At 39.0% G+C, this 22,417-nt stretch overlaps 1 protein-coding gene and 1 long non-coding RNA gene across 3 annotated transcripts in view; one reads left to right on the forward strand and one right to left on the reverse strand.

Moving 5' to 3' along the window:
- LOC142471910 (uncharacterized) overlaps window positions 1-22,417 on the reverse strand; it is an 81,840-nt gene that overhangs the window by 24,294 nt on the left and 35,129 nt on the right. For both annotated transcript variants that reach the window (XR_012789554.1, XR_012789553.1), the window contains exons 2-3: window positions 5,900-5,977; window positions 3,809-3,885 (exon numbers count right to left, since the gene is read on the reverse strand). This is a non-coding gene — a long non-coding RNA (uncharacterized LOC142471910). The remainder of the gene's footprint in view (window positions 1-3,808; window positions 3,886-5,899; window positions 5,978-22,417) is intronic.
- LOC142471904 (myosin-4-like) lies at window positions 6,258-20,955 on the forward strand. Its single transcript, XM_075578350.1, has 40 exons — window positions 6,258-6,365; window positions 7,290-7,502; window positions 7,589-7,732; window positions 8,232-8,388; window positions 8,470-8,497; window positions 8,589-8,709; window positions 9,214-9,306; window positions 9,575-9,638; window positions 9,726-9,824; window positions 10,046-10,149; window positions 10,242-10,380; window positions 10,486-10,604; window positions 10,685-10,834; window positions 10,931-11,101; window positions 11,189-11,495; window positions 11,593-11,660; window positions 11,752-11,839; window positions 11,931-12,048; window positions 12,343-12,466; window positions 12,547-12,683; window positions 12,766-13,021; window positions 13,112-13,354; window positions 13,445-13,621; window positions 13,717-13,862; window positions 13,964-14,054; window positions 14,141-14,530; window positions 14,619-14,745; window positions 15,159-15,277; window positions 15,524-15,720; window positions 15,809-15,992; window positions 16,217-16,382; window positions 16,726-16,850; window positions 17,681-17,989; window positions 18,699-18,902; window positions 19,008-19,133; window positions 19,223-19,393; window positions 19,489-19,593; window positions 19,795-19,890; window positions 20,160-20,294; window positions 20,801-20,955. Exons 2-40 carry the CDS (start codon window positions 7,302-7,304, stop codon window positions 20,816-20,818), a joined length of 5,817 nt encoding a protein of 1,938 aa, XP_075434465.1. The 5' UTR covers window positions 6,258-6,365; window positions 7,290-7,301; the 3' UTR covers window positions 20,819-20,955.

Genomic DNA, 22,417 nt, shown 5'->3' on the forward strand with positions numbered 1-22,417 from the left:
TCTTAGATAACTGTTTCTTTTTATTCCTACCTGCAACTCTAAATTGGCTCCATCAACTGGCAACAACATAAAAATATCCATGAAATCACCTTCCCAGATTTTCTCCTTCACCTCACTACGCAAGTGCATTCCTAATGGACTGACACTACATAGATACCCTTTCATATGGACTGACACTGCTAGTCTCAGGCCAGGAGCATCCACCGCTATCACCAAGTTCTTCCTAACCCCCATTACCATATCAACCTGTTCCCTCACCATTTCCACTACTCTTTTTTCCAGCTCCAGCCTTCCCTGCAAGACTTTTCGTAACCCAACTAAATCGCCTATATTTCTTGTCTCCGTCCTGCTACACCACACCCAGATTAACTAAACTATTCTCCCTATTTACACCACTTCATACCCTTGTTACATCAAACTAACAATCCAGGGTCTCAACTCTTCTGTCATGCATCAACTCACTTCTTCTAATGTCCTCTCGCAGCTCCAGATGTCCCTAGCCAACTCTGCCTGTAATTTTCTGATACTCTCTCCTCTTCAAGAGCAATGCTCCCCTTTTTCTTATCCTGTCCTTTTCCTCTGCTTTGGTGCCACGTGACATTACAGGGCGCCCTAGGTCTCTCCTGTGCAACCAGTGTGCACATGCTCTCTCCACTCCCTCCAGGTCTGCCTCCTCCTTCTAACTGGATGCCACTGCTACGATCCACTTCCAGTTGGGTCTCTGGTTTCTCCTCTCCTTCATCACTGCACTGACCTCCGCTACTGGAGCTAGCCTTTCCAATGCCTGCTGCTCGCCCCGAATGTGGTGCTGCGGGCTGTTTCCGATGAAGGCCCCCGCTGACCTTATGCACCATTCCCTCATCCGCTGCTGAATCTAGTCCACTCACGGTTTGCGACTCCCCTGCGGTACTGTTCCACCTCTGTTTCTGCCCTGCTGCCTGTTCTTCACCTCGCCGGAGCTCTGGAGCCGGGCCATGGAGAGTCTGCAGTTATCCTCACTGGATTCCTCAGATTTCGCCTCTACTCACTCCCTTCTGCTGTCTGCCGTTGTCGAGTCAGGATGGGAAGCACTCTGGGGCTTTTTTTGGCTGGGGTCCTAGATCTTCTAGCCTTTTAGGCTGTCTCTTCCTCCTTTACCGAAACAGATTCCTGCTCCTCCCTAACCTCTACTCCCCCCTACATCCTCCCTAATTGTCCACGAAGCCAAGCTCCACCATCCATTAAAGCTTGCTCCCTAATAATCTTTCAAATTCCCCAGGCGAAACCCTACCTTCCCCTGCTGCCTTGCTGAACTGCTCATAGTGAAAAAGATAAGAACTGCACTAATTACTCCTACACCTAAACTTCCTCCACACGTGGCTAAACTAACTCCACAAGTGCTCCACGTAAGGGGAGCATCGCAATACTTTACAGTCAGTTTAAGAATAACTACAATTAAATACAATTATTTTGTTACACATAAAACAGACAGGCAAAGCCAGAATTATTATTATAACGCGCCAACATATTCAGTAGCGCGGTACAATAGGGTTGGAGGACGAAAACCATAAAATAACAACGTAATTAAAAATAACGTAACATAAAATAACGTAAACTTACATTGGTACAGTAGGTAAGGAGGGCCCTGCCCCAAGGAGCTTACACTCTATAAGGAAGGGTAAGTGGAAACATATGGTACATGGGGGGAGGGAGTTACATTAAATGAACAGAGGTTATACATTCAGTTTACAGACATTTTATGGACAGTTAGAGATAATAAATGATTATGGGAATTGTAACAGAACATAACGTCAGCGAACGGCAGCAAATGGCTGACACCCTTTGAATGTCGCCTTTGTGTGGTCTCATATTAAAGAAGTCCTGAGGTGAAGAGATAGCAGCTGGAAGCAAACAGACTCTCCCAGCAAAAATGCAGAAGGTGACTATCGCCAGGTTTTGTAAGCTATCTGTCCTTTCTTGATAAAGTTAACCCTCTCCATGCTGGCTTAATGGACATGAGCAGTGAAGGGGAAGCATGGCGGGAAGACCATCTTTGGGGAGATTCGTGTTGTCTCATATTAAAGAAGTCCTGAGGTGAAGTTCTGACGTGACTGTGTCTCTTCAATACTCTCAGCACCTCTAGATCTTGCTACTCTCTCTTTGCAGTTGTGGTGTTTCTGCACATTGTTTGCCATATACAATATAATCCTGGCGAATTTGTTTAAAATCAGTGCAGCTTTGAAAGGTTTAATCCGCCATCTTGGCGTCCAATTGCATCCAAACAAATACAAACTTGCTCCTTGATCTCAGGAACCATCGTGCAAAATCTGGTTACAAAATCTTAAGCGGTGTCCAAATGCACAGCGAACACACAAGCGGACAAACAACTTTCCAAAATATATAGTAGATAATATACTTAAATGACATATTAGTACAGAACAACCCAATTCCATTCACATATACTGGCAAGAGGCTTCTGCCATTGAAGTACTACCCTCCATGGCAGTAAAATGAATGGGAAATACCTAAACAATTCTCAAGGTAATGTGTTTTCTAGTAAATATATGTAGAGAAGACTGATTTTTTTGTTTGCCCTCCTCTGGACCAAAATACTGTCAATACAAATATAGAATAAGTATCTGTCATCTAAATTTAGCATAGGTTGAACTTGAGGGACATATGTATTTTTTCACCTCATCTACTATGTAACTATTTTGGACAATCCCGCAGGCTTACAGAGTTCTCCTGCTGTTGCCTGAGCTTTTTTTGCCCAAGATATTGCAATTTATCATGTAGAATGAGCTTTTAACACAACAGGAACTTCTGCCCCTTTAGCTAATACGCTTTCTTTATACATTCCTTGATCCACCTAGCAATCATGTCTTTAATTGCTAGAAGACCTTTTCTTTTGGAGCTCCTAAAGTCCCTAGTCATATCCAAATATGTGTTCAGTCCCTGAACTACATCCTGATGATTTAATGTGTTCTTATTTGAAGGATTCGTACAAAATAAAGGTAACACTATGTTCTGTTTCAGGTGGAATCTTGACACTATTTTACGGGGAAAGCTAGGACTTGTTCTAAGCACTATCTTATTATAATGGATTGATGTGAAGTTCTCCTCACAGGATAATGTTTGAAACTCTCCAACTCTTGCTAATGTCACTGCTATAAGAAAGACCACCTTAAAGCTGCAGTTCAGTCTTTTTTTTTTTTTTTTTTACATTTTTTTTTTACTTCAATAGTTTTATGTGTGCAATCTCTAATTACCTAAAGAACTGTATAGCTGCAGGTCAATTCGTTCTCCATGTATTGATAGGTCGAAATTTGGTGACATATTAAAAGCTGGGATTTGTTTATAATCTGCTTGTCTGTCAGTGGAAGCTCATGAATATTCATGAGCATTCCTGCACTGACATGTGCAAGAGGGAGGGCATGGCTGACAAAGGGGTGTGCCAGGGCTTGTGACAGGACATGAAGGGGCAGTGCCTTAGCAAATGGCTGTTAAAATAGAATACAAGAAAATTGGTCTTTCAAAGTTGTTTTTTTTAAAACAGAAAATGCTAAAAGTATTTTTTTCTTACTACAGAACTGATTTATTAAAAAAAAACAAACATGCAGGATATTGACTGAACTGCAGCTTTAAGTGTCGGGTATCTCAGGCTTATTTCCAAAATAGGCTGAAACATCATATTTATCAAAGCCTCCAGGACAAAATTAATGTCATAGGATAATCAGATCATGATCAGATACGTGCGCTTGAAAAAGTACTCCCAGAGCCACAACTTTAACTCTCAAAGAAACTAGCGATAATTCAAACTTAAGCCTACCTGCGGAAATTTCAGAATAGCGGTGTGTCGAAGCGACCTCCTGTGTAGGGTCAGAAAGGATCTCCCACACCACGTTCCTGCAATGAAAGTCCTTTATTTCCCTCACAAAGGAAAACAGGAAAACAGGTTGCAGTACACTTTCACAGGAATTGAACCAGGGTTTAAAGTAAGTCGCATATGTCTGCAAAACAATACTAAAGTCCTTGATTTCTGGCAAAGGAATTGAGTTCTCCCAAAAACAGGTGCTACGGAACCTGCTCCCTCACAGCTTCAGAGCACAATAGAGACAGCAGGGAGTTTGCTGCCTGCTTTTTAAACCTCCCCTACCTAATCAGCTAGCAGACCTACAAGCTAGGGTGTGGGTTCCTGGGTCTGCGAGAGTGAGTTTGTTAAACTTTTGCATACCCACACTATTAGTCATGGATTTTGTTTGGATTCATACCAAGCTATAAAATGTTTCAATTTCTGTACATATTGTATACTATATAACTTTTCAATTTCAAGCCGTTAAGTCCAAAATCAATGGATTTGTATGCAGAACTGGACCTTGGTAGAGTGGAGGACTTGTCTATTGCAAGCCTTATCACATCCAAAAACAGCTAATTCTAGGCCAAATGAAAAAGATTTGCTGTAATTTGTTTCTGATCCTTGCTTATCTTCCTCATGAACTTTGCAATCAGAGGTCATGGTGGAAATCCACAGGGAAGTTTGAAGTTCCAAGGCACTGCCACAGCATCTATCTGCTCTGCCTCTTCATATACAAATTCTGAGAATGATTTTCATTGAACTTTACCACAGGCTTCTCCACCATTTCACCAGTTGCTTGAAAACTTCTAGATTTAAAGCCCATTCTCCTGACAGAATGATACGTCAGCTGAGGAAATCAGAATAAACGTTGGACCTGTACTGTGAAATAATATTTGAAGGACGTACTTCTCTACCCATTCGATAACTTGGAAAGGCTTCTGCCATCACCTGTCTACAGCAAATAAAAATACCACTTGTGAGCACATTTACATGTCTCAGACAGGTCTGAAAACCTGTCTTTCCCCATTATCTCTTAGCATACAATACTTCTACTGCAGCTAGGGATTATAGGTAGTGACATGCAAATAAGCACCCACAGGTTGTCACTTTTTGTCTCTTGTCCATTTTAACATGGGCCCCTATGCCTGCCATATGATACAGCATTTCCAGCACAGCCTGGGTTAAAGACGTGCATAGCCAGAAACCCTACTCACAGACAGCTTTTTCGACCTTTCGGGTTTCGTCAGTGTGAGTTGGGTACTGTCTTTGCAATGTGAAGTGCTTACAATCAGACAAAATAAGTTACGGTGAGTAAAACAGTGACACAAATCCTCCACCGTAGTGTATAGCAAATGAAAAATACCCCTCATTGACAATTTCTTTGCGTCATGGCTGCCTGATTGTCAAAATGAATCCTTGTGGGCGTTTCTCAAGGGGCAATTTGGAAGTTTAGTAATGCCAGCCTGATGGCTCAAAACTCTAAAATAATCAATGCGGCACATTGAGACGCTAGACCTACATTGACAACAACAAAAAATCTTTGAATTGGGCTCCTTATCCTTGGAGGTCACAATTACCAACTGCAGATCTTCCAATGGATATCCCTAGTTCATGATGTCTATTTTAGAGTCACCAAACAAGTAGTGTAATTGATTTGCTACACATTAACTTTATCTGTGATAAGTCTTATAGTTTAAGATTTCATAAAGATATTTCACACAAAAGTATGTTTGTGTGTATGTGATATATATATACACACACACACACACACACACGCACACACAAGTGATACAGAAATAAAACAATTAGCTGCATCTGTGAGCACTTTGCCTGATTGAACACTGAAAGCTAATCCTGTCCCACAGTGATAGATAACAGCTTTGAACAGTTGTTTGAGACATCTCTGGGTATTCGGAGAGTCCTGCTGAATTATGAGAGTTATTTTTACTTGTGATGAGCAGCCACCTTTGGGTTTGGGTGCACAGTTACGGTAATGTGGAGACTCTTTCCTTTAGGGGCAGGAGCAGTGCTGAGTAGGCATGAAAATGCTCTATATAGACCTACCCAGGGCTGTTGGCGCTTCAGCTCTCAGTCCTTGGTGAGTACATGCTGGTCAGTTCTGGATGGTCGTAGAAGACTTTTCTGCTGAATTTAAAACATGAATTTTTAGCAGACCTGTAAATTATACATTATTATTTACTTATCCGGATCTGTGCTGGAAGAGATTGCAAAATAACACTTTGTAAATCCATCCAACATTAAAAAGATTTTGTGCACAGAGAGGTCTATGCAAAGCAGACATAAGGCATAGAGCAGTGTATACATTTTATTTGTATATGCTAAAGGTATTTACAAACCCAGAGCTCTGCTATGTACTGTAGAATGTTAATTTCCAGCAAGAATGAATAGAAACATGAAGTGTTACAGATATTATTAGGAAAGTCTCTTCTACATTTTACCAATAACTCTCCCACTTGTTCTTTTTTAAAGGGGGACATCCATACCTTTTCATCCTCAACTGCACTGAAAGGTAAGTGGTAACAGGGTATAGTATTAAGCACAGCTCCAAATCAAAATGGGAAATTCAAAAGCCTAATTTCTACTTAATGAGACCACATGGCGGGTGTGTGAAGCTGAGAACATTAAGGTCTTATTATACTTTTCCTTCAGCAAAACCAGCAATGAGAACATTATTTTCCATGGCATATTTTCTGTGATAAATCTGTTGCATAATGGCCACATCCTACTGCGTCAGATTTACTAAGGGAAACTATTCCCATTAAATCAACAGGACTTTCTTCTGTGATAAATCTGGGGCCATGTTTGTGAAAAAGCTTTGTCCCTGTTTCAGGGATGTGGTTACTATGCCTGGCTATACCTTAATCTTGCCCATTTAAGTGAATGGACCATAAATCGTCTTCAGGCTCTGCAGGGCATCTTATGAAATAGCACCATTTAGTAAACACTGCCCTTAATGTCTCTAGCACACTTTTGCATAGTTGTAAATAGGTTTCTATTTTCAGTATACTTAGAAAATACATATTAATATTTCTTGTATACAAAGCCTCAAACTATTAAATAAAAAGCTGCTTATTTTCCAAATGTAAAAAGGACCATAGGAAAGTTACCTCTGTAGTATTATTTTAAAGAAAGTCCTAAAATGTTCAATAATTAATGACTTCCATGATCTTAATGGAATGTGTTCTAGGTATTCATGTATATTTTCTAAACAAGGGGAATGATTTATCAAAACATACATCAAACAATATCAAATCCATAAATGAAAGCTAGGATTCAAACAATAGTAATTTAAACAGCTCTGATGCTTTTTAAGATATTGTGATAAGCCTGAAATGGTACAAATTCGTAAGAAAATAAACAACTTGCTAAGGAATTAAATGCATCTGTTGGTTTAATGATCAAATCCTAATTGAACCAAAATAATTTTTAACAGACACCTGCAACCATGGGTGACTCAGAAATGGCGGTCTTTAAAGAGGCCGCACAATACTTGCGCAAAAGTGACAAGGAAAGATTGGAGGCGCAGAGCAAGCCTTTTGATGCCAAGAACACCTGTTACGTAGAGGACGTTAAGGAGCTCTACTTGAAAGGTTTAGTCACAGCTCGGGACAATGGCAAAGTCACTGTGAAGACCGATGCAGGAGAGGTAATTACACAGAATAATGTTTAGCATAATAGAGGCTAATTACAATGATTTCCAGTTCAACTGAGTCCTGTCTCTTTTCATTCCAGTCCGTAACTGTAAAAGAGAGTCAAGTTTACCCCCAAAATCCTCCTAAGTATGATAAAATTGAAGATATGGCCATGATGACCCATCTGAACGAAGCCTCCGTGCTGTATAACCTCAAAGAGCGTTACGCAGCCTGGATGATCTATGTAAGTCTGGTTTCTTTCAACTCACATACAGTAGAAGCTGAAAATGTTTCATACCTATAACAAATACACACATTCAGGCTGTTGTATGAGAATGAATTGTAATATATTACTATAATAATCTGAATAATTGATAGTTGAATCACTCACTGTTCCAGATTGTTTTTCCTACTACTGCACATAACTTTGTATTTGTGCAATAATTAGAATAATAACAATTCCTCGGCTACTTACCTTTCCCGCTCCTCCAATAGGGAAAAACATGCAGATTCATTGTGATACCTTTTAGGCAACTAGCATGAGAATTGTTCATATACTCATAGAGCTCTGAAAACCTCACAGGTCTCTTCTTCACATGTACTGCAGTCCGTATTAATACACCTGAAGAAGAGACCTGTGAGCATTTGAGAGATGCCCTATCCCAATTCTTTAGCCTGGTCTTTGAATGACACAGAAAGCTTTGACAATGTGATTTTTTTCATCCCTCTGTGTTACATTTCAGACATACTCCGGCCTTTTCTGTGTCACTGTGAATCCCTACAAGTGGCTGCCAGTATACGACCCAATAGTTGTTGCTGGCTACAGAGGAAAGAAGCGAGTGGAAGCCCCACCACACATCTTCTCCATCTCTGATAACGCTTATCAGGCCATGTTGACAGGTAACATGTTTTGTAGTTTCCCCATGTAACCAGATAAACATGTATTAAGAATCTTATTTAATACACATCTTCTTTTTGCAGATCGTGAAAATCAGTCTGTCCTGATTACGTAAGTAAAACCTTTGATTGCTATGCACACTATCAAACATTTTCATGTCATTTCTTAAAATCTAACAGACTTCATGGTTTCCTATCTCTAGTGGAGAATCTGGTGCAGGAAAGACTGTGAACACCAAGCGTGTCATCCAATATTTTGCAACAATTGCAGCTATTGGTGAGGCTGGAAAGAAAAAGGATGCAGCCGCCGCCAGCAGTATAAAGGTAAAATGTGATCCAGATCCGGACAGAGCACTTTGATGGCATGTTATCAGTGATTTATATTAGGGTAACCATACTGCTAACTTACGCTCCTGATTATAGAGCATAGACACTGACATAACACATTACTTGGCTGTCGATAAAACCTGTAATATGGTTGCACTAAGATTCTTTCCCTTATGAGTGGTAATCAAAACCAAGTCACCCTCACACATTCTGCCCTTAAGGACTCTGTATTTTTACATTTCTAAGTATAGAATTGTTACTATATTTGTTGACACTCTTTTCATTTACTCCTCTATAGAATATATTGCCAATTAATTCCAATTCTCCCATCATGTCGCTAGAATTAAAGACACTGTTCCCACCTGTCTCTGTTTGGCAAGTTAGCCGTAGCCCACCTCTCTTCAAGGGATCTCTATTAACCGCAATAAAATGATTCTTACATTTCACAGATTATGAAGAAATTTGTACACAACTAATTATCTCATTTTATTTTGACTGCAGGGAAATCTGGAAGATCAAATCATCCAGGCTAACCCTCTGCTGGAAGCCTTTGGTAACGCCAAGACAGTGAGAAATGACAACTCATCTCGTTTCGTAAGTTAATAATAATAATAGCATGTTCTTGTATAGCGCTGCTAGTTTTACATAGCGCTTTACAGAGACATTTTGCAGACAGTCCCTGCCCCGTGGAGCTTACAATCTATGTTTTTAGTGCCCCTGCTTCAAACTCAGTGCCAATCAGTGTCTTTACTCACTGAGCCACTCCTTCTTCCCTAAGTTATAGAATATTTATTTTTCATTTTTCTATTGTATAATTCCACATATATTACAATGTTTTCTACCATGTTTATGCCATCTTTAGGGTAAATTCATTAGAATCCACTTTGGAACTACTGGAAAACTGTCGTCAGCTGATATTGAAACATGTAAGATATGAATTGTTAATTAACTTTACTTTTCATCCATAATATGTTACATTTTACTGACTGATGAATAACTGTCTTTATTTGCAGATCTGCTGGAAAAATCCAGAGTAACATTCCAGCTTTCGGCTGAGAGAAGCTACCATATCTTCTACCAGATCATGACAAACAAGAGACCAGAAATTGTTGGTAATTGCACAGCTTTTTTGCTTTCTCCAACATGGGTGAAAGAAAATAGATACAACATATAGGTTAATATGTGTTGGTCCCATCATTAGCGATCCTAATCAAGGCACATAACAAGAATGGGAACTTCCAGAGTTTCTCTCATTCATTATATACTTTCCCATGATCACATCCTATTATTATCACAGCTCTCTAGATATGGATGTTTATCTTTTGTTATTTAGAGATGCTTCTTATCACCACCAACCCATACGACTACCCCTTAATCAGCATGGGTGAGATTGTTGTGAAGAGTATCGATGATACAGAGGAGTTTATGGCTACTGATGTAAGTACTGAAAGAGGTTTGAGACCAATGACAACAGCCTACAGTACTATTCTAATTATTTCATGCAAACTCACACCTTGTCTTACCCACAGAGCGCCATTGATATCTTGGGTTTCAATCCAGATGAAAAGAATGGTATTTACAAGATGACTGGAGCAGTCATGCACCATGGTAACTTGAAATTCAAGCAAAAGCAGAGAGAGGAACAGGCTGAGCCTGATGGCACTGATGGTTTGTGTTCTTTTTCACAATATAAGTAGAAAGCGACTAACTTCCCAACTATAAAACCCCAAGGACTATTTCATGAAATAAATATATTCTATCTACAATCTGTAGTTGCTGATAAAATCGGTTACTTGATGGGCATGAACTCTGCTGACTTTGTGAAGGCTTTGTGCTACCCAAGGGTAAAGGTCGGTAATGAATATGTCACCAAAGGACAGACTGTTCAACAGGTAATTAATTCACAATTTCCTAATTTACCTTATATTAAATGAGTGTCGACAGATTAAAAACAAATTGTTATTCTTCTCAGGTCTACAACTCAGTTGGTGCTCTTGGCAAGTCTGTTTTTGAGAAGCTGTTCTTGTGGATGGTCATTCGTATCAACCAACAGCTGGATACCAAGCAACCAAGAAATTTCTACATTGGTGTACTAGATATTGCTGGGTTTGAAATCTTTGATGTAAGTTAATATTTATTTAAATGTAGCAGTGCATATTATTGTTACTTCAAGCCAACAATATTTGTATCACTTCAAATGCATTTTTGCCATTTACAGTTCAACAGCTTGGAGCAGCTCTGCATCAACTTCACCAATGAAAAACTGCAACAGTTCTTCAACCACACCATGTTCGTTCTGGAACAGGAAGAGTATAAGAAGGAAGGGATTGAATGGGAATTCATTGACTTCGGTATGGATCTGGCTGCCTGCATTGAGCTTATTGAGAAGGTGGGTCTCTAAAAAAATCAAATCAGTTTTTTGAAAAACGGCTAAATGTTGTATTGGAATTTACCAGCTTTGCATTTTGATTTTCAGCCAATGGGAATTTTCTCAATCCTTGAAGAGGAGTGCATGTTCCCCAAGGCTACTGACACCTCCTTCACGAACAAGCTTTACGACCAGCATCTGGGCAAGTGCAAGAACTTTGAGAAGCCCAAGCCTGGCAAAGGGAAGGCTGATGCTCATTTCGCTCTGGTGCATTATGCTGGTACTGTGGAATACAACATCTCTGGCTGGCTCGACAAGAATAAGGACCCACTGAATGACTCTGTTATTCAGCTCTACCAGAAGTCTTCAGTTAAACTGCTGGCCTTCCTCTACGCCAGCCATGGAGCCGCTGATGGTAGGAATAATGAATATTTTTATTTTGTATAATTTACAGTTATCAAAGTGAACTTTTAGATACCAACTGTTGTGTTTTTTTGCTTTTTTTTTAACAGCTGAGGCCGGAAAGAGTGGAAAGAAGAAGAAGGGAGGCGCTTTCCAGACCGTGTCTGCTCTGTTCAGGGTAAGTATAATTATATATGTGTGCATAGAAACATTAATATAACAATTCATTGTAAATATAATACTTTAACCAACCCCCTTATTTTTTACAGGAAAATTTGAACAAGCTTATGTCTAACTTGAGAAGCACTCACCCACACTTTGTGCGTTGTCTGATTCCAAATGAGACCAAGACTCCTGGTAAACTATCGGACTACAATTAAAAAAAACAAAAAAAACTGTTATCCACTCATTATCACTCATTTAAACATAACAATTTCTCTACTTCCAGGTACCATGGAGAACCATCTGATCATTCACCAGCTGAGATGCAACGGTGTGTTGGAAGGTATCAGGATCTGCAGAAAGGGATTCCCAAGCAGAGTCATATATGCTGACTTCAAGCAACGGTATGTATCCTAAATTCACTTTACCAGATTTCAAAATAAGTTGTTTCTTTGTTGCATCACTCCCAATGCCCAGAACAGTTAGCCCCTATAGGTATAATTAATTCTAGAATAAAAATTATGAATTGTAGATATTAGTATACAGTGTAGATAACTTGAACTATCATCTAGTGGTTTGCCATGTATTACCCGTTATAATTTACAGATCTGTTGATCATTTTATGTGACAGTTTCCTTAATAACTTTATAATCTATTCAAGTTGTTCATTTTGTCATTCTTTTTTTGTTTTGGTAAAGTTACAAAGTGCTGAATGCCAGCGCAATTCCAGATGGGCAGTTTATTGATAGCAAGAAAGCGTCTGAGACACTTCTGGGCTCTATCGATGTTGATCACACTCAGTACAAATTTGGGCACACCAAGGTACAAAAATACTTCATCAGAACTTTAAACATGATCCTCTTAGGATATTTAACCATGTTTTTATTATTTTTTGCATTCAGGTGTTCTTCAAAGCTGGTCTTCTGGGTGCCCTGGAAGAAATGAGAGATGAAAAGTTGGCACAACTCATCACTTGTACCCAGGCTCTTTGCAGAGGTTTCTTGATGAGAGTTGAGTTCACAAAGATGATGGAAAGAAGGTAATAATTAAATTACACTCTGGAAAAAAATTGTCATAAATGTTTTAATTGCAAACTTACCTCTATGCATTATTCCAAACAGGGAGGCAATTTATGTCATCCAGTACAATGTCAGGTCGTTTATGAATGTCAAACACTGGCCATGGATGAAGCTGTACTTCAAGATTAAACCTCTCCTGCAGAGTGCTGAGACTGAGAAGGAGATGGCAAACATGAAAGATGAGTTTGAGAAGACTAAGGAAGCACTGGTTAAGTCCGAAGCAAGAAAAAAGGAACTGGAAGAGAAAATGGTTGCCCTACTGCAAGAAAAGAACGATTTACAGCAGCAGTGTAGCTCGGTAACAAGATTTAAATACAGATATATGTAACAAAAATGTAAATACATGTATATTAATGTAGTTTATTATATAAATCTCATATTTAAATAGGACAATGAAACCCTGGCTGATGCAGAGGAAAGATGTGAAAGCCTTATCAAAAACAAAATCCAACTGGAATCTAAAATCAAAGAGATTACAGAAAGACTTGAAGATGAGGAGGAAAGCAATGCTGAGCTAACAGCCAAGAAGAGGAAGCTGGAGGATGAATGCTCTGAGCTGAAGAAGGACATTGATGACCTGGAACTTACCTTGGCCAAAGTAGAAAAGGAAAAGCACGCCACAGAAAACAAGGTGTGTGGAATGGTGAAGGTGCTACAATATTTTACGCTAAGCATTACATAAGAGAGGTATTCAGAAACTATTGTCTCCCTCCACATTCAGGTTAAAAACCTTACTGAAGAAATGTCATCACTTGATGAGAATATCACAAAGGTTTCCAAGGAGAAGAAAGCCCTCCAAGAGGCCCACCAGCAAACACTTGATGACCTTCAGGCTGAAGAGGACAAAGTCAGTTCTCTGACAAAATCCAAAACTAAACTGGAACAGCAAGTAGACGATGTAAGTACATATATAAAAAATGTTTTCTTTACAGAATATATGAAATACTTTTCCAACAGAACCATGAAACTGAACATACATTTCTGTTCAAATAGCTGGAAGGTTCCCTGGAACAAGAGAAGAAACTTCGTCTTGACCTTGAGAGATCCAAGAGAAAACTTGAAGGTGATCTGAAGCTGTCACAGGAAACAGTCATGGATCTTGAAAATGATAAACAGCAAACTGAGGAAAAACTCAAAAAGTTAGTATTTTTAATTTGCTACTTTTTTAACTTATTTTTTATTTTTAAATATCAGTCTTTATAATTTAATGAAACCACAAATACAATTTTTTCAAACACAGGAAAGATTTTGATATTAGCCAACTTCAAGGGAAGATTGAGGATGAACAATCCCTGGGATCACAGCTGCAGAAAAAGATCAAGGAACTCCAGGTATAATTGTGAAAAACAATTAATGTAGTAATTCTGCCAACCACATTTTACTTTTTACGTAATCATTTATCATGAAATTCTCTTAGGCTCGTATTGAAGAACTTGAGGAGGAAATTGAAGCTGAGCGCGCAGCTCGTGCTAAGGTTGAGAAACAGAGGTCTGATCTCTCCAGAGAACTTGAGGAGATCAGTGAAAGGCTAGAAGAGGCTGGAGGTGCGACATCTGCCCAGATTGAGATGAACAAGAAACGTGAAGCCGAGTTCCAGAAAATGAGACGTGACCTGGAAGAGTCCACGCTTCAGCATGAAGCCACCGCTGCTGCTCTGCGCAAGAAGCATGCTGACAGCGTTGCTGAGTTTGGGGAACAGGTTGATAACCTGCAGCGTGTTAAACAGAAACTGGAGAAAGAGAAGAGCGAGTTCAAGATGGAAATTGATGACCTTGCCAGCAACTTGGAGAATGTCTCCAAATCAAAGGTAAGAAACCTGTTAAAGTTTTGTCACTCTTTTATTGAACTAGAAATATGCTGTATGGAAATCCTAACGGTGCTAATTGTCCTTGAAGGCCAATCTTGAAAAAGTGAGTCGGGTGCTTGAGGACCAACTCAGTGAAGTAAAGGCAAAGGATGATGAGCATCAACGTCTTCTCAATGACCTCACTACCCAGAGGGCCCGCATCCAAACTGAGAACGGTATATAATTTAACAAAAGCAATAAACAAGCTTTTCAAAATGATCAAAGTACAAAAACAAACATTAGTCTGTAATGACAAAACAATTTGTTTTAAATTGGACAAAGGTTCAGGGGGTAATTTATTCTTTCTCTTGCTTATCAAGGAACCACTAAATATATTGTAAAGTTGATTTGATATTCATGCTATGAAGTCATAAAGACTTTATTATATATTTTAACTCAACACAATAAACCAACCCAACGACAAAATATCCACATAGCTGCAGGTAGCTGTATTTCATGACACAAAATCAAACTTGGTTTATGGTTTAAGTATATCTCACATCTATCATAGAAAAATATATGTATAAGAACACGTCATAAACGTACAGTATGTAGTAGGTGTGTTTTTAATAAATGTCTTTACTTGCAGGTGAACTCTCCCGTCAGCTTGAAGAAAAGGAGTCTCTGGTTTCTCAGCTAACAAGAGGAAAGCAGGGCTTCACCCAACAAGTTGAGGAGCTCAAGAGGCAACTTGAGGAAGAAACAAAGGTAACAACTAAGCAGACCTATAACTATTTAATAAAAATGTTTTAGGAATGATCAATTATTTTTGAAATATCAAAATGTAACACATTATAAAATCCAATAAATCCACTTCCGCGGGTAATCTGGTAAAACGAATATTATCTTTATTTAGAAAATATCACCTAGACGCCACTGAAGAAATTGTATACATTTTTAGTATTAAACCGTATGTACCCAATATATGAAACCATATTAACTTTGTATTTGCAGGCTAAGAACGCCCTTGCTCATGGCCTGCAATCATCCCGCCACGACTGTGACTTGCTCCGTGAGCAGTATGAGGAGGAACAAGAAGCAAAGGCTGAGCTTCAGCGCTCTCTGTCCAAGGCAAATGGAGAAGTTGCCCAATGGAGAACCAAATATGAGACTGACGCCATTCAGCGCACGGAGGAGCTGGAAGACGCCAAGTATGCTCATACTTGATAAATCTAATGTAAAAAATTATACGTAACTCTTAATAATTTCCTAAGAATCTTTCCTACAATGCATTTTCAGGAAGAAGCTTGCTCAGCGACTACAGGACGCGGAGGAGCAGGTGGAGGCTGTGAATTCCAAATGTGCTTCCTTGGAAAAGACCAAGCAGAGGCTGCAGTCTGAAGTGGAGGACCTTATGGTCGATGTTGAGAGAGCAAACAGTGCAGCAGCTGCTCTTGATAAGAAGCAGAGGAACTTTGATAAGGTAAATATTAAAATAAACTCTTGTGGTGATCTTAATACTTTATACAGTATGTATAATCCTGTTTTGTCAAGTTAATGTATTTCTATTATCATTTGAGTTCTTTAACACATAAAATAAGGAATTTAACCAACAATTTTTTCACATAAGGGTACAATAATTCTGATGCTTGGAAAGTAAAATGTAGGGGAGATCTGTCTTATTTTGAAAACACTCCTTGTTTACAGGTTCTTGTAGAATGGAAGCAGAAGTATGAAGAGGGCCAGGCTGAACTGGAGGCAGCTCTGAAAGAAACCCGCACACTCAGCACAGAGATCTTCAAGATGAAGAATGCCTACGAGGAGGCTTTGGAACAAGTTGAAACCCTGAAGCGAGAAAACAAGAACTTGCAACGTAAATTTATTTCTTAGAAACTACAGCTGCTTGGAGAATATATTGGCAGTCATTGTTAGACTCCACTTTTGATATAAATGTGCTTAAATCCTGTGATGGGATCAAATAAGTTTCTCAGTTCTGGGAACTCTAAGGCTCAGATCGACAGGTTTACTTATAGTAATGAGGCAAAGAGATTTCCTAATGTGACTCTTTCAACACAAAAGTGTATATTACTAAACTTCTGTTTTTCTCCCGTAAAATAAATATAAAAACCCCATAAAACCTACATTTTAAAATAGTAGTACTTACAATACAGAGCGATATCCAGTATCAGAATAATTATTGACCATTTATTTTACAGAGGAAATCTCAGATCTGACTGAACAGATTGGCGAGACTGGAAAATCAGTTAATGAACTGGAAAAAGCGAAGAAGCAGATTGAACAGGAAAAAAGCGATCTGCAGTCTGCCTTGGAGGAAGCTGAAGTATGTAGTTGTAATAAATTATTTACAATTTAGGGCTAGATTCACTGAAGGTTGATACAACTGTGTTCAAATTAGTAATTTAAAAAAATATTGTGGGGTTATTTTTTATTTATTTTTAATTACAGCTGTATTGACAAATAATTATTCATAAATAAGTTGCAATATGCTGCTCATTTGCCTACATTAAAAACTAATTAATGCTAAATAATGCTACTGATACAAATAAGTGTTAACTAATTCAAACCAACATTCCTCAGCGATAGCAATCTAATTGTGTTGGAGGAGGTGGCACACTTTTCTATACATAAGGTTGTGTAATAGGATTTATTAGAAAACACTATGACAGACCACTATTTAACCCCTTTGATGCCCATAGCTACCAATGCATTGTAAAGGAATGCATTCAGGCACCAAATAAGCTAATATATAACATAAACATGCTACAAATAAAATAGAAAAATCATAGCATCCATTAGTCGATTAAAAAAAATTAAATATCAATAACCCAATGTTTTCTTTTATCAGCGTTTAAATAGCGTTTAGATAGTCCAGGACGTAATAGTCTACTGTGCTTACATTGTACATTATAGAAATGGCAGGCAAAAATAATATGTGCCCCCATTGCCGAATGTCATAAGTAGCTGGCACTGGGTCTTGAATTAGGTTTGAATCAAACTGAAAGAAAACAGTGCGTTTACCACTGGATTACTCATGTTCTACCTGGTTGGGCTACATGAACGTTTTCCACATTATCGGTGTCCCATATTGTTTAAATAGTTATTACACGTTTCCTAACTTCCTAACCAATTATTATTATTATTTTATAAAAGGGATCTCTGGAACATGAAGAAGCCAAGATCCTCCGCATCCAGCTGGAACTGAACCAGGTGAAATCTGAGGTTGACCGGAAAATTGCAGAGAAGGATGAAGAGATTGATCAGCTGAAAAGGAACAGTCAGAGAGCTATTGATAGCATGCAGAGCACATTAGACTCTGAAATCAGAAGCAGAAACGATGCTCTAAGACTGAAGAAGAAGATGGAAGGAGACTTGAATGAACTGGAGATCCAGCTAAGCCATGCCAACCGCCAGGCTGCCGAGTCACAGAAACAGCTCAGAAATGTGCAGGGACAGTTCAAGGTACTTCCTAACATAAACTGACCAGTGATATTTATAACTGTTTTACGTGTAAAATTAATTACAGAATGCAAATTAGATATCAATGGGTTGCTGACCACTCCAACACAGAACGGGTAAATGTTTTCACTTATTGATAAAGTCGATTATTTGTTTATATCAACCACACATTAAAGAAGTTATGGTGGGTAAAAAAGTGCCAAAAACCGTCCACCGTACAGCAAATAAAAATATCACTTGTGAGCACATTCACATGTCTCAGACAGGTCTGCAACCCTGCCCTCCCCCATTATCTCCTAGCATACAATACTTCCACTGCAGCTAAGATTTCTGGGAAATTACAGGCAAATCAGAATACAGTGTCACCTTTTGCTTCAAATCCATTTTTCGCATGGACTCCTATAAGCTTATGCCTGCCGCATTACACAACGTGTCAGCACAGCCTGGGCTAAAGCAGTGCATAGCCAGAACTCTGTCAGAATGTGTTAAGATGAAGGATTTCATGTTACACATATTGATCACATTCTTAAATGTATTAATTTGATTGTTAATCCATAACATGGAAGTTAAGTGATGTGTCTGTATGTGAAAGACAGTGCAGGTTTTGGAGTCTCTTTGTATAGTACATAGCAGTGACTTGTACAAGCAAATATTTTAGTACAATAGTTGATCTGGTTACTTCATTGGCTCGTATATCATATTTGTCTATTAGGATGCCCAGCTCCACCTGGATGATGCAATCAGAGGAGAGGACGATCTAAAAGAACAGCTGGCTGTGGTGGAACGTAGAAATAACCTGCAACAGGCTGAAATTGAGGAGATCAGGGCTGCTCTGGAACAGACAGAGAGATCTCGCAAGATGGCTGAACAGGAACTTCTTGATGCAAGCGAGCGCGTTCAGCTCCTGCACTCACAGGTAAAACCTATATGCCACAGAAAGTGACTAAAGTAATATTAAGAAAATGTGTGTGTAAATCTGATAAAACGTTACATAAAATACTTTCATTTTACTACATTTTAGAACACAAGCCTGATCAACAGCAAGAAGAAGCTCGAGAACGACTCTTCTCAACTCCAGAATGAGGTCGAGGAAGCTGTTCAAGAAGCAAGAAATGCTGAAGAGAAAGCCAAGAAGGCCATCACCGATGTATGTATTATCATATCTTTGTGCCACATTTCTACAGAGATCAGTTTTATTGGATGGTCCTATTTATAATATTCTCACTACTGCCAAAGGCCGCTCTCATGGCAGAGGAACTGAAGAAGGAGCAGGACACCAGCTCCCACTTGGAGAGAATGAAGAAGAACCTGGAACAGACTGTGAAGGACCTGCAGCATCGTCTGGATGAGGCCGAGCAGCTGGCAATGAAGGGTGGCAAAAAGCAGCTCCAGAAGCTGGAGGCCAGAGTAAGTACAACATTAATAGTTGGGAATTTGGGAAGAATGTCATTTAATGTGCAAATAGCAACTTTGTCATGTTCCTACATTAATGTTATTTGCAGGTAAGAGAGTTGGAAAACGAGCTGGATAGCGAACAGAAACGTGGTGTTGAAGCAGTGAAGGGTGTTCGCAAATATGAGAGGAGGCTGAAGGAACTGACTTACCAGGTGAAGTACTTTGTCCTTATGTTTTAATTAATTTCTAAAATAAACATATAGTACTGGCACAATACTGTAACAGTAGCATAGATGTTACCGAGGAACTCATACTCAATTATATGAATTAGAAAGCTGAAATCCTTTGAGCCTTTAACAATTACAGCCTCTATATCCCTAGTAGGATTTGTAAGATTTCTTTTCCTCCTGTAGACTGAGGAAGATAGGAAGAATGTGCTGAGACTGCAGGATCTGGTGGACAAACTGCAGCTGAAAGTTAAGGCCTACAAGAGACAGGCTGAGGAAACTGTAAGTGAAAAAAGATGTATTATTATGTGAAACTTGCTAGAAATATGCATCTTAAGCACAAATTCCAGCTGGTCAAAATATTTTTTGTTCCTACTTTCTAAGATGACAAATGTTTGGTTATTTATCTGCTGGACGTAGTTGTGAATTGCTTTACTGTTAGTGACACACAATGTGAAAGCGCTAGTGCAGTAGTTGAGTTGCTTTTGCAATGGAGGGTTTTTCAGATTTATAATTGCTTTACTATTTCTCTTGCATTTTCCTTTCCTTAGGAGGAACAATCCAACACACATCTAGGCCGTTTCAGGAAGGCTCAGCACGAGCTTGAAGAAGCTGAGGAGAGGGCCGACATTGCCGAGTCTCAAGTGAATAAGCTCAGGGCAAAGACCCGCGATGTTAGCAGCAAGGTAAATTATTCCAGTGGCTTCACTTTCCATTGCTTCCTATGATATGACTAATGTTTTCCTCTGTTTATATCTTAAAGTACAGAAAGAGGGTTTGTGCTATGGACTTATCTTATATAGAATTGAGTTAGATACACAGAGGAGTGGTGCAAGGGAAGAAGTATATGGTATATGGTAGTTATCAAAGAAAATAAAAAGAGAGGCTTAAAAATGCTCTCAATCCCTGGATTCACAACATTAATTAAACTTAAATAAGTAAACGAGAACAGTGGTACCCCCTCTTAAGGGCCAATAGGAAGCCACATGATCATCAGTTATGGCTTCCTATTGGACAGGCATTTAACTCAACTTTAAAACCAGGACGTAATACTGGTTAACTATACTGGGGGAATCACCAGAGCTGAAAAGTTCGCTGTGCAACTCCCCGGTTCCCATGTTGTAAAAGAAAAAGGTGTGTTAGATCTGACGGGCTGTTGCTTTAAATATCATGCTTCTTCTTTGTTTTACAGAAAGAGATTGCAGAATGAAGGACCTCTAATGACGGAAGAATGGGAAATTTGCAGAATGTGAATTTCTCGCTTCTTTAATATCCCAGCATATTTTCTTCTCACCTTTTTTATTTACCTGTCGCTAAATAAATTATTCAAAGCTTATAAAAAAAAAATGTGTTCGCATTTTTAAAAGTCTTTCTAACAAATATATATTACAACTCCAACGTGTAATTATTTTTACACAAATCCAACAGGACTACATCGGTTATGACAATATAAAACTTGGTCATGGCTAGCGATCATGAGACCGCTCCATCACTGATAACGAAACAGGAGTGGCGTCACCCCTCTTCTGACTGCCATCAGTGACTGCCATCAGTGCAGATCGCGTCCTGAGCGTCATAGAAGCGCAGGACGCGATCTCCCCTATAAAATTAGCATTTTTGTATGGACATAGCTTCTAAGTGGGGCACACAGGGTGCCAGAACCCACGATGTAGTAGCTGCTTCCCAGGGAATTCAAAGGGTTAACAAAGTGATGTACTTGTTCGAGGTCTCATATGAGTGAGATTTGTGTGCTCTGCTAAAGGGAGCAAATTATTTGCGAGCATTGTTTGAGCTGAGCTGTGTGACTGAATTGCGATTTGGTTCAAGTGCAGTTGGATTAAGTGTGGAGTTATAACCAGGAGTATATACAAAAAAGATATTAATTTTATACGCCCTAGTTACAAGCAGCATAATGAGCAAGATTGAGAATGCCACTTTATGCACATCTTGCCACATGTATGTGCACTTGGACCAGTCATTCCAGGAGGGAGCATAACTATGTGGGAAGTGTGAGCAGGTGGTCTCTTTGGAGTCTCAGAATGCAGATCTGAAGAGGTACTTTGTACCATTAAGAGACATTTGCAATCTTGAATTGCTCAGTGACCAGACCATGGCTGGGACTTGTTGTGCAGAGGGTGGAACTGTGGCTGAGAAAGAGGTAGGTAGTTGGCTAACAGTCAGCAGTGTACCCAATGGTTCTTAAAGAGCTAAATTCAGTAATAGCAGGATCATTATATTTAAGATTCAAGAACTCCATTTCCACAGGCTCAGTACCACAAGATTGATGTAAAGCAGATGTACATCTTTAGGCAGATGCCTATATTTAAAAAGGAGGTAGAGCACAACCAGGTAGCTACAGACCTGTAATCCTGACATCAATAGTGAGGAAGCTACTTGAAGGTCCATTAAGAGATAATATTCCTATTGGGTAACAATTATCAGCATGGATTTATGAGGAAAACTGACCGGTTTAGATTATTTGAGGGAGGTACTATTCTGTATATAGGAATTTAGACCAGGGCAATGCAATTGATATGGTCTACTTAGATTTTGCAAAGGCCTTTAATACGGTGCCACAAAAAAACGTTTAGTGTACAACATAAAGGAAATTTATCTGGATGAAAATATTTACACCAGTATTGAAAACTGGTTAAAGGATAGACAGCAGAGTTGTTCTAAATGAAACCTTTTTAGTTTGGGCTTAACTTATAAGTGGAGTACTTTAAGGTTCGTTATTGCGGCGACTGTTTTTTTAACTTGTTTATTAATGACCTTGAGGTTGGAATAGAGAGCAAAGTCTCCATCTTTG

Source organism: Ascaphus truei, chromosome 21 (assembly GCF_040206685.1).
Source record: "Ascaphus truei isolate aAscTru1 chromosome 21, aAscTru1.hap1, whole genome shotgun sequence".
NCBI lineage: Eukaryota > Metazoa > Chordata > Amphibia > Anura > Ascaphidae > Ascaphus > Ascaphus truei.